The sequence below is a fragment of the Pectinophora gossypiella genome, chromosome 17 (genome assembly GCF_024362695.1).
Source record: "Pectinophora gossypiella chromosome 17, ilPecGoss1.1, whole genome shotgun sequence".
Classification (NCBI taxonomy): Eukaryota; Metazoa; Arthropoda; class Insecta; order Lepidoptera; family Gelechiidae; genus Pectinophora; species Pectinophora gossypiella.
In genome coordinates this window covers 5,636,984-5,653,315 of record NC_065420.1, presented here as the reverse complement: position 1 = coordinate 5,653,315, position 16,332 = coordinate 5,636,984, and the positions used below count along the sequence as shown (strand labels likewise).

At 36.5% G+C, this 16,332-nt stretch overlaps 2 protein-coding genes across 8 annotated transcripts in view; both read left to right on the top strand.

Moving 5' to 3' along the window:
• Positions 1 to 16,332, top strand: part of LOC126374302 (high affinity cAMP-specific and IBMX-insensitive 3',5'-cyclic phosphodiesterase 8) — a 342,656-nt gene that overhangs the window by 253,419 nt on the left and 72,905 nt on the right. For all 4 annotated transcript variants that reach the window (XM_050020843.1, XM_050020845.1, XM_050020844.1 and 1 more), the window contains one exon: positions 135 to 194. In XM_050020843.1, coding sequence (XP_049876800.1) covers positions 135 to 194 — 60 coding nt within the window. The remainder of the gene's footprint in view (positions 1 to 134; positions 195 to 16,332) is intronic.
• Positions 401 to 11,148, top strand: LOC126374292 (uncharacterized). 4 transcript variants are annotated; one of them, XM_050020823.1, is made up of 4 exons: positions 401 to 2,158; positions 2,621 to 2,761; positions 3,394 to 8,509; positions 10,967 to 11,148. In XM_050020823.1, exons 2-3 carry the CDS (start codon positions 2,708 to 2,710, stop codon positions 6,946 to 6,948), a joined length of 3,609 nt encoding a protein of 1,202 aa, XP_049876780.1. In that variant the 5' UTR covers positions 401 to 2,158; positions 2,621 to 2,707; the 3' UTR covers positions 6,949 to 8,509; positions 10,967 to 11,148. The 4 variants fall into 4 exon arrangements, with proteins under 4 accessions (XP_049876780.1, XP_049876783.1, XP_049876778.1 ...); XM_050020826.1 differs by having other exon boundaries at positions 401 to 2,761; XM_050020821.1 differs by lacking the exons at positions 401 to 2,158; positions 2,621 to 2,761 and having other exon boundaries at positions 2,768 to 8,509.

The following is a 16,332-nucleotide window of genomic DNA, read 5'->3' as shown; positions in this document are numbered from 1 at the left end:
GGTTTTCTGATTACTTACTTGTATCTCTGCCCATGATAAAGCTCACGGGCGTGAGTTATGTCCGTCAAAACCACGAATAAATCTATCATTTCTTAATAAAACGTATCACTAAAATATTTCTTTGTTTGTTTCAGAGCTATAAGAGGAACGAAGAACACTCAACATATAATTCTCATTGCAGTTGTAAAGAAAAGGTAAGTGACAACTTTTCTCTAATGATAAAAAAAGTTACACGAAACAATGTAAGTACCTACCTAATTTGGTCGTGTACTAGGTTCAAGATAAATTATGAACTAACGAAAAACATTTTCTTTTTTCTATTTAATTTATTTATAATGTAATATAATATATTTAATCAAGGACAACGTAATAATAAGTCGGACATTTGGTCGCGTTTTTCATGCAAATTCTATAGTAATTTTGTGTTTTGACATTTAGTAAAAAGTAACTGATTTGACTAGTTGGAAACTACCCTATTAAACGTGCAATTTTCTCTTATTACCTTTCAACCCGCGAAGGAAAATCCAGCCCGGTCACATACCTCTGAAAAGCAATTTTTATCCGACGCGACGATACAGTTAAAAAAATGGTTACACAGTGCACTGTGTAACAGCAAAGCAAAAGGCAGGGCAAGAACGGAAAATCGATACCAATTTTCAGTGACATATGAAAACAAAAATACACTGAAAAAGCTCGTCGTTCGGTCACATTATATTGAATGAAAAATAAAAAAAACATTTATTACTCGGAAAGATAATTAAGGAGCATACACGAGCAGCGACCTCCACCGAAAATAAGGTATTTTGTTTGGACCTGTTGGCATCCCCAACATTTTAGTTTTAATTATTATTTTAGTATGGCAATACTGTAAAACTCTCTCCTTTTTTTCTAATGGTGAACATTACACGCGATTCTCTAAACTTCGGGCTTTTGTCTTATTTACCAGCACCCTATCGAAAGTTAAACATGGTCCTTCGCATCACAAGGGCCCGCGAGTGAATTTGTGCCGAGCAGACATTTGTTGTTCAGAAAGAACTGTGATTTCGTGAGGTTTGAACTTTCTCGCCCGCGAACTACTTCGTCGTCAGCAATATCGCCGGACACAACAACAGGTTTCGTCGTGATCTACACTTCGCCATCATACACATAGAAGAAGCATTCGAGAGGAGATTGCCCAAAATCAAGTATCGTATTTATTTAGGCATCCCACATCAAAAGTGCTAGTCATTCCATACCTAGCATACGTGTTTCCGGTTTCGATGGTGCGTTTCGGCGTGACGTCATTACAAGGCAAGATTCAGCTACTCGCCACTAGCCACAGCGGCGCTGATTGCTGCTACGTCACAGCTACGTCACACCAACGCGTCGCTTTCGCGCCTTCCCATTGGCGCGCTCCACGACACGACAACAGGGCGGTAACCAACGAGGTCTCGCTACTCACCACTGTGGCGCTGATGTACTACGTCTGTCACTTGCAGTCGCTCCTATTGGCCGATTTGAAAATCGGCGGGCAACTGTGTCTGTGATACAGATCGATTTATTGGTTCGTTTGAAGACTCGCGCGTATAATACTGTTACTCGCGATCGTCACCAGGGGACTCTGCAGAGCTTCGAATACTTCCGGAAACGCCCACTTTTTTCGTCGACGACGCCATATTTTTTTTCTCGACAACACGTATAGCGTAACTAGCCTGTTACAAATATTTTATTTTGTAATTGTAGCGTATTTAGCAAGTGTACTTAGTTTCTAAGTCATCATAAAGTGTTTGTTTTACCATTATGTCTGATTCGGATTGTGATAACAGCCCTAAGGCTCTAGAAGGTCTTTTACGCAAACGTGCCTCTCAGAAGGGCGTTTTGACGAAACATTTTAATTATTTTCGTGACACTGATGGTGCGGAACTCGATCGCCAGTGCCTTTCCATAAAGGAGGAGAGGTTGAGGGCTACGTTTGACAGATTTGAAAAACTTAACTTGGAGATATGTGCGCTTAATCCAGACGCGGACGACTGTGACGCTGTTGAAACAAAATACTTGGAAACGCTAACTCTAATAAAACGCTTAATGCAAAAGTTAGATGATAACCAGGTGGTTAGCCCTCCCCCACTGCAGACCATGGCAACGAAGCTGCCTGAAATAAATGTTCCGATCTTTGTAGGTAAGTACTCCGAGTACAAACCCTTCATAGAATTATTTAACGCATTAGTAGATCGAAATTCCAGCCTACAAAACGTACAAAAACTATTTTATTTACGCAGTTTTTTGAAGGATGAGCCTTTTGATCTTATCAAAAATTTACCTTTACAATCTGAAAGTTATACAGAGGCCAAAACGTTGCTAAAGGATCGTTACGACAATGAGTACAAAATAACAAACGAACACATAAACATATTGCTAGATTTGAATCCAATTACTAAATCAACAGCAGGTAACATTAGGGTGTTTGTCTCGTGTGTCAAGCAACAACTTGCTTCACTAAAAAACTTGAAGCACGACATAAAGTCCTGGGATTCTATACTCCTATGCATTCTCACTAGGAAACTAGATGCTTATTGTAATAGGGAATTTCAGCTCATTAAGGATAATAAACCCTCAGTAAGCACATTGATTGATTTTCTAGAACGTCGAGCCCTTGCACTTGAAAATGCTGAGAGAACTCAGGTGCAATTCCCCGTTTCAAAGGCTGCTCACACAGTGACAGTGAAGGATGTTGCAGGAGCCACTGTTAAGTCAGCACCGCCGCCACTTGCCTGCACACTATGTAAGTTGCCACACAAATTGTTTATTTGTCCAAAGTTTAAATTGATGTCAGCTGAACAGAGATTACAATTCGTCACTGACAATAATTTATGTCAAATATGCTTGCGAAATCATAATAAGAAGTGTAGGTACTTCTTTAAGTGTGAAGTATGCAAACAAAAGCACAACACATTGCTTCACAAAGATGCAGTTCAGTCGCCAGTAACGTTATTTATGAAATCCTGTGCGACCCAAGTTCTATTGCCTACAGCTAGAGTGAAACTCATGGCGAGCAATGGAACAGAAGTTCATGTGAAGGCGCTACTTGATAGTGGGTCTCAAGCATCCTTCATTACAAGTGAATTGGTTGATTTATTACAATTACAACCCAAAACTTTAAATACTCCAGTGGTGGGTATAGGCAACAAAATAAACAATGTAAATAAGTATGTCAATATACAATTACATTCAATTACAAAGAAATTTGAAATAGATGTCACGTGTCATGTCCTTGAGAACATAACCTCAAAGCTACCACAGGTCAAGATACCATTGGAAAACTTGGTGTTACCTCCCAATGTAACATTGGCTGATAATGACTTCAATGAGCCAAGTGTGATACATATTTTATTGGGTGCTGATATATTTTTCCAGGTGCTGTTGCCGTCTGAGCATTCCACAACTGTAAGCAGCCTGTCAGAGAATGGAGCCAGCCAGCAACTGCCGGTTCTACACACACAATTTGGATATGTGATTGCAGGGTCCATACCAACTAATCAGCATTCAAGCCAAGTAACATCATTATTTTGCAATACATGTGACACGTCACTTAGTGACACGCTCTCCTCGTTTTGGGAGTCTGAAAGGGTTCCTGAATTTTTTCCAGAAAAACTCCCGGAGTATGAGACCTGTGAGCAAATGTTTTGTAATTCTGTGAATCTAGATACACAAAATAACAAGTTTGAAGTTGCATTACCTCTTAAATTACCACTAGAGTCAATAAATGAAACACTTGGCCAAACTTTCAACTTAGCTCTCAAAAGGTATCTAAATTTAGAAGCTAGATTTCAAAGGGATCCAGAGCTACATAAGCTGTACTCTGAATTTATTCACGAGTATGTACAACAAGGCCATGGTACATTCGTAGATATCAGTCAATATAATCTTGATTCTGATCCAGTTTATTTTCTATCACATCACGCAATTCTTAGACCAGACAAAAAAACAACTAAGTGTCGTGTAGTTTTTGATGCTTCAATGAAAAGCAACAAAAAAGTATCACTTAATGATTTATTGTTAAATGGCCCTGTGGTGCAGAAAGATTTGATAGACATTTTATTGTTGTTTAGAACTGGGGAATTTATTTTTGTAACTGATATTAAAGCAATGTTTAGAAATATATCACTCGCCCAAAAATATAGATCATTGCAAAACATCCTTTGGAGGGATACCCCCAAGGAAAATATTCAATGTATACAGCTAAATACAGTCACTTATGGACTCAAGTCTTCCTCTTACTTAGCTACACGGTGCTTGAAGGAGTTGGCTGTCCGATATAGGGAACAGTTTCCACTGGCTGCTCACATTATTGAACACTCTACATATGTAGATGATGCCTTAGTGTCACATGATTCATCGGAACTGTTAATTGAATCAAAAAGGCAGCTATGCACTTTACTAGGAATTGGAGGCTTTCATTTGCACAAATGGTACTCAAATTGCACTTCATTGTTAGATGACATACCAAAATCGCAGCAACATTTTGATGATATAGAGTTAGGGAAAGATAATGATGCTTCTCTAAAAACTTTGGGTATAAGTTATAACATTAACACCGACTCTTTCATGCTTTCGTCACCCAGCACTAACGAAAACATGCCTACAACCAAGCGTGACATTTTAAGCTTTATCGGGAAGTTTTATGACCCCTTGGGTTATGCAGGGCCGATCCTGGTAACCTCGAAAGCAATCATGCAACAGCTTTGGCTAGCAAAAGTAGGTTGGGATGAAAGGCCGCCTGACGAGTTGCTAAAGGTATGGTGTGAATTTTTTGACAGCTTACAAGTCATGTCACCTATAACCATCGCACGGCATGTCGGTGTATGCAACGCACGCTCTGTTCAGATAATAGGTTTTGCAGACGCCTCGAGCACCACAGCCTACGGGTGCTGTATATACCTACGTGTCACCGACAAAACAGGTAAAGTAAAAATATCATTGTTATGTTCAAGGTCGCGTGTGAACCCGATAAGGCAAAGTCTAACTGTACCCAGACTTGAGCTCAATGCTGCAGTAATGCTTGCAAAACTGGTCGTCAGAGTGTATGACACGTTGCATCATAAATTAAACATAGGTGATGTTCACTTGTACTCGGATTCACAAATAGTCCTAGCATGGATTAAAACCAATATAACATCGCTTAATACATATGTGGGAAATCGAGTGAAGGTCATCACACAGCTTACTCACCAGTACCGCTGGTCTTACATCCGCTCAGAGGATAACCCCGCTGACTGTTTAAGCAGAGGAGTCCTACCCAGCGAGCTGCACAATCATCCTCTGTGGTGGGAAGGCCCAGAGTTTTTGCATAAAGGTGAGTATACATTAATGGATATGCCTCAATTACCGGTTCCCGGCGAACTACCTGAAATTAAGGCTTGTGCAGTATTTTCGGGCTCTTTGGTTTGTATGGTCTCTAGTACAAATGAACAACTTTTACAGCTAGATTTTCTAGACAAGTACTCTGATATAAACAAAATGCAACGCATTTTGGCTTACATACTACGTTTTATTCAAAATGTGAGGTCAAATAGCGCAAAAAATAATTTAAATTATATATCCAGTAAAGAATTAAATGACTCATTGTTGTTGATAATTAAATATGAACAGCAAAAATACTTGAAAGAAGACATTCATAATTTAAAGTGTAAGCAAAGTATTTTAAAGGGTAATTTAAAACCACTGTGTCCATTCCTTGATAACAAAGGTCTAGTTAGGGTAGGAGGTCGTTTGGAAAACTCATCGATGCCCTATTCACAAAAACATCCTGTTGTTTTGCCACGTGATTCCCGCGTGACACATTTAATTATCCACGCCGAGCATATTAAAAATCTACATGCTGGCCCTAGGGTTGTTTTGTCAACTATTAATCAAAGGTTTTGGATAGTTCATGGAATGAGAGAAATTAAAAAGGTCTTACACAAATGTATAACTTGTTTCAAACTGAAAGCTAATTCAGCGAAACAATTAATGGGCACGCTTCCACATGATAGAGTCAACGCTTGTAGGCCATTCCAAAAGGTAGGTCTAGATTTTGCAGGTCCAATAATTATTAAACAATCTAGGATCAGAAGGTCGTTAGAAACAAAAGCGTATGTTTGTGTGTTCGTTTGTTTCGTAACTAAGGCTATTCATTTAGAGCTAGCTTCTGATTTAAAAACTGAAACCTTTTTGGCTTGTCTAAAACGATTTATTTCGCGTAGAGGTGTTCCTACTGACATCTATAGCGACAATGCGTCAACTTTTAGGAGCGCAAGTAGTCAATTAAATAATTTATATAAATTGCAAAGCTCAAATGAACATCAAGCGAAACTTCATGCTTTTTCATCTCAAAGAGGTATAACTTTCCATTTTGTCCCTTGTTATTCTCCAACATTCGCAGGGTTAGCTGAAGCAGGTGTCAAAAGTATGAAGTTCCACTTGAAAAGGGTTGTACAAACGGCAATACTTACCTATGAAGAATTAAACACAGTTCTTTGTCAAATAGAATCTATTTTAAATAGCAGACCTCTAATGCCACTTTCAAGTGATATAAATGATTATTCTTGTCTCACACCTGGACACTTCCTTATAGGTACAGCGTTAAACGCATACCCTGAATCTGGTGAGCCTGTTGTCATTGTTAATAGATTGAAGTTCTGGAAGCAGTGTAGTAATATCACTAACTCTTTTTGGAAAGTGTGGAGCAAACAATATCTTAACATTTTGCAGACGCGTTCCAAATGGAGAGATATCCAACCTAACGTTCAAGTAGGTACACTTGTGTTGCTTAAGGAGGACAGCACCGCCCCTATGCAGTGGCCACTTGCTAGAGTCATTCAAACGTTTCCCGGTAATGACAACAGAGTTAGAGTAGTAGAGGTAAAAACTGCTAATGGTAGAACTCATAAACGGTCAGTTGTAAAAATATGCCCACTTCCAATAGAATAACCAAGTAATTGTATTAGTTATAAGATGGCATAATATAGTTATAAGCTGTTTATATGTGTGTATTAAAATATAATGTACTTAGTATTAAGTTACTATTTGCTACATAGTAAATTTAAAGAGTAAAATTACCTTAAGCTTACCTTTGTGTGTGGTTTTTATTCTATGATAAGAAAATATTATTTTAAATTAAGGCTAAATGTTCCTATTGTTGATTATTCTTGTGTTATAGGCTAACATGCAGCTTTTTGTTTTTCCCTTTAGGTGGGATATTGCTGTTCTCAGCAGCAAATAAGTAATCACAATAATATTGTGTCATCTCATTGCTTATCTGTAAGCTAACATTGCATTGTATAGATAGACACTAGGTTTGTAAAATTAAAACTCATAACGTTATCATTTCTCTTCATGATTTATTGCTATTATACATAGGTATAAAATAAACACAGGTTTGGTAAAATAATACTATTTCAAAAGTTGTTTTATATTCATTTAAATTCATCTTTTGGTTTAATGTTGTATTAAAATTTTGCTTTCCTTGACTAAATGTACCTAGTATTTTTCAAAAATAGATTTACATTCAAAAGTTCAGATTACCTATAGTATTGTGTTCAAATATTTTCCTTTTTTTTGACATTAAATTCTTAGGTTTTCATTGCTGCGGCTCAAAGACCTTGTATAGAATAGACGGATAATATTTTAGAGTGACGATCAAACTATCACAGCTCTCTTTCTTCCCTATGGCAACAATCTCTGTGGAAAAAAGAAACAAACATAGACAAACACCGCTGTCTAGAACGTCAGTGTTTACCGTTTTGAGATGTTGTGGTAGTCAGCTGGATACCAAACCTGCCGTTAGTTTTTTGGTGTTTTGGGACATTATTTTAACTTTTTATATAAACAATCTGTGAAATAGTTATTCATTATGAACCATGGCTTGCGTAGCTATTGGTTGTGAGAGTAGAATGGGTGTTATAATGGAGAACGATCAAACAATGTCTCACCATGGGTAAGTTATCGACCACATAATACATGTTTGTGTGCAAGAAATACATTACCTGGTCTGGTTTTTGTAAAGTTTATTGAGCCCTAAACACGATGCAGACGCATATTTTCAGCAAAGCCGTCACATTTGTACAAATAATTGATTTCACATTTTACGTTAATCAGCTTTGACAGATTATGTACCCAAAGTATTATAAGTAGTGTTGTCCTTTGATATCGATAACATAATATTGTTTGAATGTAACATCTACATGTTGCGTTATTCTATTCACGTTTAATTTATTTTTCGACCTGTTTCCGATTTGGATGAAGATTACATAAAGATATTGTATTTTCCAGATTTCCTAAATATCCTAATTTACGAAACAAGAAATTAAGAAACAATTAGATTCAGACCATGAAACGAGATAATTCTCTCTTCTGAAGGACGCCTTCTCCTTATTTAAGCCTGTGCTAATTACATTTTGATGTATCTTGCTTTCTATCGAGCAGGATACCAAACAAAAATATTACATAGAGATGCAGTACCAACAATATTCACTCACATATCTCACATAAGGTGAGTTTAAGTTTAGTTATAAGTTTATAGATAAATTTGCAGCTATTTCGTTTTTGTATTCTACATTAGCATGGAAAAAATATTTCAATACAATACAAATATTCTCTATTGCACAAAATAATTAGTATGAATAACTATTTTGGTAATTACCTGTGATTATTCCTTCTATAAATAATTAGTATGAATAACTATTTTTGTAATTACCTGTGATTATTCCTTCTATGTGCAATGTGTAAACATGCAATGCTTGTGTATTTGTGTGCTCCACGTTAATATGTGCCATTCTTGCAGGTAAAGTTATAACGACCAGAGCCGACACTATACACTTCTAAAGAAAGTGAACAAGAGGAAATATTTTTTTTTATCACCAAAAGTCGGAATTGTTCAGTGCTTCGTAGTCATTGTATTCTAACTATATTGAATAAAAATCGTATAAAGAAATATTTGCTTTTATTCTTTAATCGCATTGAGATAATCCCCGAAATATACTAGAAGGTCGTCTACTTCTTGTATCGAGAGCCGATTCGATTTCCGGTCAAGTCAATGAAAAAAGTGTATTTAATTTTTATAAAAGGGTAGGTATGTGATTTATAGCAACCAAAGGGTGGCCGCAATGTCGTATTAAAATGATACTATAGTATATGTGGACTAGATGGACCGTCCTCGACCTCCTCGGCCATAACACCTTGCGAAATGACATAGATTCAAAAATGATAAATTGACCTTTAACAAGTTTGTCCATGATAATTACGATGAATAAGTGGTTCTGAATCTATCACCGCAACGTACGGTTCTTCTTAGGTATCTTTCTATCAGGGTACAAATAGGTATCGTTTTAACTAATTTACTTGTGGTTCTACCCACCCAGGTATGGATACTAGGTCGTTATTTCTGTATTTAATTAATCATTCAATTTGTAATGTATATTTTTTTAGATCTTGGACTAACATGAAATATTTAGCCAATAATAATGTCGATAAAGACATGGAACGGCACTAGTGGTTCTGATACAAAAACATATACTATAGGTACGTTTCTATAACAAACCCGTTACATGAGTACAAAAGACGTTACGACGATAGTATATTTATCTCTTTTTAACTTATGACGGCTCACATGAGTGCGAAAGACAAAACCTATGTTTTTCTTTCGTCTTAAATATGCTCCGTCTATTCTATACAAGGTCTTTGGTAGAAAATAGTTCGTTATCTACTTTAATTTCAGAACGAAACATCGGCTGTCACTTGTTAAAATAGTGGTCTAGAGCAAAGACCTTGTATAGAATAGACGGATAATATTTTAGAGTGACGATCAAACTATCACAGCTCTCTTTCTTCCCTATGGCAACAATCTCTGTGGAAAAAAGAAACAAACATAGACAAACACCGCTGTCTAGAACGTCAGTGTTTACCGTTTTGAGATGTTGTGGTAGTCAGCTGGATACCAAACCTGCCGTTAGTTTTTTGGTGTTTTGGGACATTATTTTAACTTTTTATATAAACAATCTGTGAAATAGTTATTCATTATGAACCATGGCTTGCGTAGCTATTGGTTGTGTGAGTAGAATGGGTGTTATAATGGAGAACGATCAAACAATGTCTCACCATGGGTAAGTTATCGACCACATAATACATGTTTGTGTGCAAGAAATACATTACCTGGTCTGGTTTTTGTAAAGTTTATTGAGCCCTAAACACGATGCAGACGCATATTTTCAGCAAAGCCGTCACATTTGTACAAATAATTGATTTCACATTTTACGCTAATCAGCTTTGACAGATCATGTACCCAAAGTATTATAAGTAGTGTTGTCCTTTGATATCGATAACATAATATTATGTTTGAATGTAACATCTACATGTTGCGTTATTCTATTCACGTTTAATTTATTTTTCGACCTGTTTCCGATTTGGATGAAGATTACATAAAGATATTGTATTTTCCAGATTTCCTAAATATCCTAATTTACGAAACAAGAAATTAAGAAACAATTAGATTCAGACCATGAAACGAGATAATTCTCTCTTCTGAAGGACGCCTTCTCCTTATTTAAGCCTGTGCTAATTACATTTCGATGTATCTTGCTTTCTATCGAGCAGGATACCAAACAAAAATATTACATAGAGATGCAGTACCAACAATATTCACTCACATATCTCACATAAGGTGAGTTTAAGTTTAGTTATAAGTTTATAGATAAATTTGCAGCTATTTCGTTTTTGTATTCTACATTAGCATGGAAAAAATATTTCAATACAATACAAATATTCTCTATTGCACAAAATAATTAGTATGAATAACTATTTTGGTAATTACCTGTGATTATTCCTTCTATAAATAATTAGTATGAATAACTATTTTTGTAATTACCTGTGATCATTCCTTCTATGTGCAATGTGTAAACATGCAATGCTTGTGTATTTGTGTGCTCCACGTTAATATGTGCCATTCTTGCAGGTAAAGTTATAACGACCAGAGCCGACACTATACACTTCTAAAGAAAGTGAACAAGAGGAAATATATTTTTTTTTTATCACCAAAAGTCGGAATTGTTCAGTGCTTCGTAGTCATTGTATTCTAACTATATTGAATAAAAATCTTATAAAGAAGTATTTGCTTTTATTCTTTAATCGCATTGAGATAATCCCCGAAATATACTAGAAGGTCGTCTACTTCTTGTATCGAGAGCCGATTCGATTTCCGGTCAAGTCAATGAAAAACGTGTACCTATTTATTTTTTATAAAAGGGTAGGTATGTGATTTATAGCAACCAAAGGGTGGCCGCAATGTCGTATTAAAATGATACTATAGTATATGTGGACTAGATGGACCGTCCTCGACCTCCTCGGCCATAACACCTTGCGAAATGACATAGATTCAAAAATGATAAATTGACCTTTAACAAGTTTGTCCATGATAATTACGTTGAATAAGTGGTTCTGAATCTGTCACCGCAACGTACGGTTCTTCTTAGGTATCTTTCTATCAGGGTACAAATAGGTATCAATTTAAACTAATTTACTTGTGGTTCTACCCACCCAGGTATGGATACTAGGTCGTTATTTCTGTATTTAATTAATCATTCAATTTGTAATGTATATTTTTTTAGATCTTGGACTAACATGAAATATTTAGCCAATAATAATGTCGATAAAGACATGGAACGGCACTAGTGGTTCTGATACAAAAACATATACTATAGGTACGTTTCTATAACAAACCCGCTACACGAGTATAAAAGACGTTACGACGATAGTATGTTTATCTCTTTTTAACTTATGACGGCTCACATGAGTGCGAAAGACAAAACCTATGTTTTTCTTTCGTCTTAAATATGCTCCGTCTATTCTATACAAGGTCTTTGGCTGCGGCTGGCAGTATGTTGGCATCCCCAACATTTTAGTTTTAATTATTATTTTAGTATGGCAATACTGTAAAACTCTCTCCTTTTTTTCTAATGGTGAACATTACACGCGATTCTCTAAACTTCGGGCTTTTGTCTTATTTACCAGCACCCTATCGAAAGTTAAACAGGACCACGTTTTCGTTCCGTGGATCAACATGATGGCTTTGAAAACATTGGCTTTATCTTCACCGTTCACCGGTTATGAGGAAATAAAATACTTGATTATAGTGCATGAAAGAAGTAAGAACTAATGAACCTTTTCATTTTACGGTAAACGGAAAATATCGTTTATCTAAAGGCATAGAATAAAGAATAATTATAGAAAGGCAACTCTCCGCCGATTTTTGTAGAGTGCCCGGGAGAGTTAAAGTACCTATTTTACATTCTGTTTGCAAAATACTTTCAATGATGACAGGCAAGTATTGGTCTGTAGGACTCACCTAGTGATGGGCAGGGAAAGAAAAAATTGGGTGGGAAAGAAAAAATATCGGGAAAATATGGGAAAATAAAATAAACACCCGAAAAATTCCCGAATCATGGGAAAATATTTTTTATTTAATTATTTTTAATCTTATTATTATTTGTATGTCGTTTCCATGTCTCGGGTCGGGTCTGTCATGAAGGACTTTTGGAAGGCGTGCGTGGGGCCGAAGCCAACACGTAGAGGCCCCTTAAGACAATTTACTCTAAATGTGTTGTGACACCAACCGGCGATTATCCCTGTATGCACTATGGGAGTGCACCCAAAGACAATCCCTGGTTCGTATAGGACTATTGTAGATTATGGGAACAAAAGGAACTGGGCTGTTGGGTTGGGGATTAGTGAACCTATATACTGGGGCTATGGGGGACTATGGCGCCTGCTCGACCAATGTTAATAACAGAGATACATTGGGCAGGCGGTGACTCGTCACTCACTGGTTGGGCCACCTATCTAGCCGACGCGACTGGACGGCAAGGCAGCAACATGGTTGTGAGCATCTCAGGGTGTCAAGAGGTGTACACCGCTTTCTGCGAGGCGGTTTACCCGCCTTACCAACTCGCGACTTATGCATCTTTCACTTCCACCCTGCGAGCGTATAGCTCTAACGCCCCACTCTGGCTGGCCAATGAAGTCAAGCCAGAGGTGAGAGTCCTGCGGCCCCCGCTAAGGTCCACTCCGGCCAGCCAGTACTGTCACCATCTTTGTTGCTCTTCTTTGGACTCTATCTAGTAGTGCAATGTCTTTCCGATAGTAAAGTCTCCATATTTGAAACCCATGTTCTAACAGCGGTTTGACGTAAGTAAGTTTTGTAAAGCCTAAGAAACAATTCCGTATCTATATGATAAAAAGCTTTTCTAATTATGTATAAGAGGGAGTTATCCTTCTTAATGATTCCAATAATGTGTTCGTCCCACTTTAGATTATGTGTTATCGTTATGCCAAGGTCCTTTTGTTTTTTAACACACTCGAGAGGTTTTGAGTCAATGGTGTAACTCAACGTGGGGTGGTTACTGCCAACATGCAACACAGTGCATTTGTCTACGTTTAATGTGATTAGCCAATCTCGGGTCCAAGCAATTACTCTATCAAGATCATCTTGGATTATATTATGGCTAATAAGTGGATTCCCTGTTATTTTCGTGTCATGTGCAAAGAGTGATATATCAGACATTATACCATGTTTAAGATCTGTAAGGTAGATACTGAATAAAATAGGTCCTAACACCGATCCCTGCGGCACACCGCTGAGGACTTTTCTGGGAACAGAGTATGATTCTCCGATGCGCACAGAGAATGTGCGATTTGACAGGAAGTCTTCAATCCACTTCACGACATTGCCTCTGATTCCAAAGGGCTCTAATTTAGCAATCAATGGTGTGACAGGAACTCGATCAAAAGCTTTTTCATAGTTCAAGTAAATAATATCTATAGGTATTCGTGCCTCCCAATTTCTTGCACAAAACCATGTTGCTCCTCGATGATGACATTCTCTCGTGCCAAAAGCATCCTATATATCCTATAATATGTAGATATCTTTGCATGGAATTATTAAAATCGAACATTCCATTCAAAATATATTACAAAGGAGATCATCGGCTTTCCATACTTTGGCCGGCCCAAATTTGAAAGTGCCGGTCAGAGAAAAAAATGTGTCAAACCTTTCGAGTAGATTGTTTTGAACATTTTTTACTATGATACCAGACGTGTATGACCATTAGTTTGGCTTTAATTGTATTTTAAAAATCTTCTATGACCAATATTTGGACTTTCAGTTTTGGTTAATATGTTAAAATGCCGGCCATCGAAAAAAATACGTCGAATCTGTCTAATAGTTGCTTTTCAATATTTTTTAATAACACCAAACATCTATGACCATTATTTTGACTTTTATTGGAATTTACGTTTTAGTTTAAATATGAAAAATGCCGACCAGCAAAAATATCATGTTGAGAGTATCGAGTAGATGTCTGTTAACATTTTTTTCTATAGCGCCAAACTTGTATGACCTTTTTTTAGATTTGCCGCAGATGGCATTAACTACTTGGCCGGACAAAAACTTGTATGACCATTAGTTTGGCTTTTAGTGTATTTTAAAAATCTTGATTTCTTATTTATTTTGTATGAAAATAAAGTGCTTTGGGTAAAAAATGCGGTACGGCGGATTACAAAGGACCTTTAGAACATTTAATAATCTGGCGCAAAACATTTTTGACCGTTTTCTTGACTTTTTATTCGTCTCTCTTTCCGTTTTGGTTCAAATGGGAAAATGTCAGCCAGCGAAACAAAATAAGTCAAATCTTTTGGTAAACGACTTGAACGACGTATTTTTACTATACTACCAAATGTCGACTTTGGCTTTTATTGGACTTTTAAAAAAAACTTTTTTTATACATTTTAACAATGACAACAAGCAGATCTTTCCCAATGACTAGTTATTAGTCAGATAAATACTTTGTGTTTTTGTTTTGTGTGTTGTTAGGTGAACTTCTATATTAATACTATCTGATTTGAGATATGACGTTGGCTATAGTTTTTGCATTCGACTCAACGTTACAGCCTAAGTTTAGGTTGAATTATGGTATTGATTCACCTTGACTGTAAATGGTTACCATCCTCCAAAGATAAGCTTGCCATCTAGTGACGAAACTCGTATATTGGCATGACGTCTGTAGTATCTGTTAGGGAAAACAGGAGTCGGGTAGTTGTACTTTGCAAGTATGCCTATCACAATGTCCTGGTGCTACTCGGCCGATAACATAGTAGGTACCTCTATCACCCCACTGTTTATTCCTTGTATACACTTTTCTTTAAAAAAAGTAGTTTCTTAAGCGTGTATCACCATCAGGTAAGGTAGTGGTCAAACGCAAACCTATTTTTCAAAAGACGACCACCATATTACGCCTTTAGCAAGATAGTTCCATTATCCGTAGATAAAACTTTTTTTTGACTTTTGGAAAAGCGAATTAAGTTCAAAATATTGGTCATAGTCGTTTAATGCCATAGTAATAAACATTCTGACGATCCTTTAAATAACGCGCCTGTTATATTTTATTTTTATACAAAATGAATCAAAAATCAAGTTTTTTTTAAATCCAACAAAAGCCAAACTAATTAATGGTCATACACATTTTTGTCATAGTGAATAAATAATGTTTACAGGTATCTTCTCGATAGCTTTGACATGTGTTTTTTGCTGACCGGCACTTTTCACACAGAAACTATAACGTAAAGTCCAACAAAAGTCAAAATAATGGTCATAGACGTTTGGTGCCCTAATAATAAATGGTCAAATGGATAAGTTCTAACGGGATATACAAATATTGTTTCATGGCCGGCATTTCACATTTTCACCAAAAATGTATGAAAATTCAGTTTTTTTAATTCGAATAAAACCGAAAATATTGACCCTACAGCTTTGGTGCCATAGTAATAAATGCTCAGACGGATAAGTTCTAAGGATATATACCATTATTGTTACTTGGCCCGCACTTTACATTTTCACCAAAAATGTATGAAAAATACAGTTTTTTAAAATCGAATAAAACCGAAGACATTGACCCTACAGCTTTGGTGCCATAGTAATAAATGCTCATATGGATAAGATCTAACGGAATATAGCAAAATTATTTTTTGGCCGGCACTTTGACTTCTAGGCCGAAATCCGATGATCTCCTTTAAGTTTTTTAAGAGTTCATACGACACTACGACAGAAGATAAATTGGGCATAAGTAGGCATACCTTATATTTAAATGGTCTTTGTTGGAAATCCTTACTTTTAATACAAATATATGCGATAAAAAATATTTTCCCTTGAAATGGGAATTTTTCGGGTTTTTTCCTTCAGAATTGGGAAAATTCCCAAAACGCGGGAATTTTCCGGGTAAGAACCCAACACTAGACTCACCGAATAAATCTCAAGCAATGATTTATGAT

What these genes read in the sequence shown, in the direction of transcription:
- LOC126374292 (XM_050020821.1), top strand. Translation starts at nt 2,806, where the DNA reads ATGTCAGCTGAACAGAGATTACAATTCGTCACTGACAATAATTTATGT.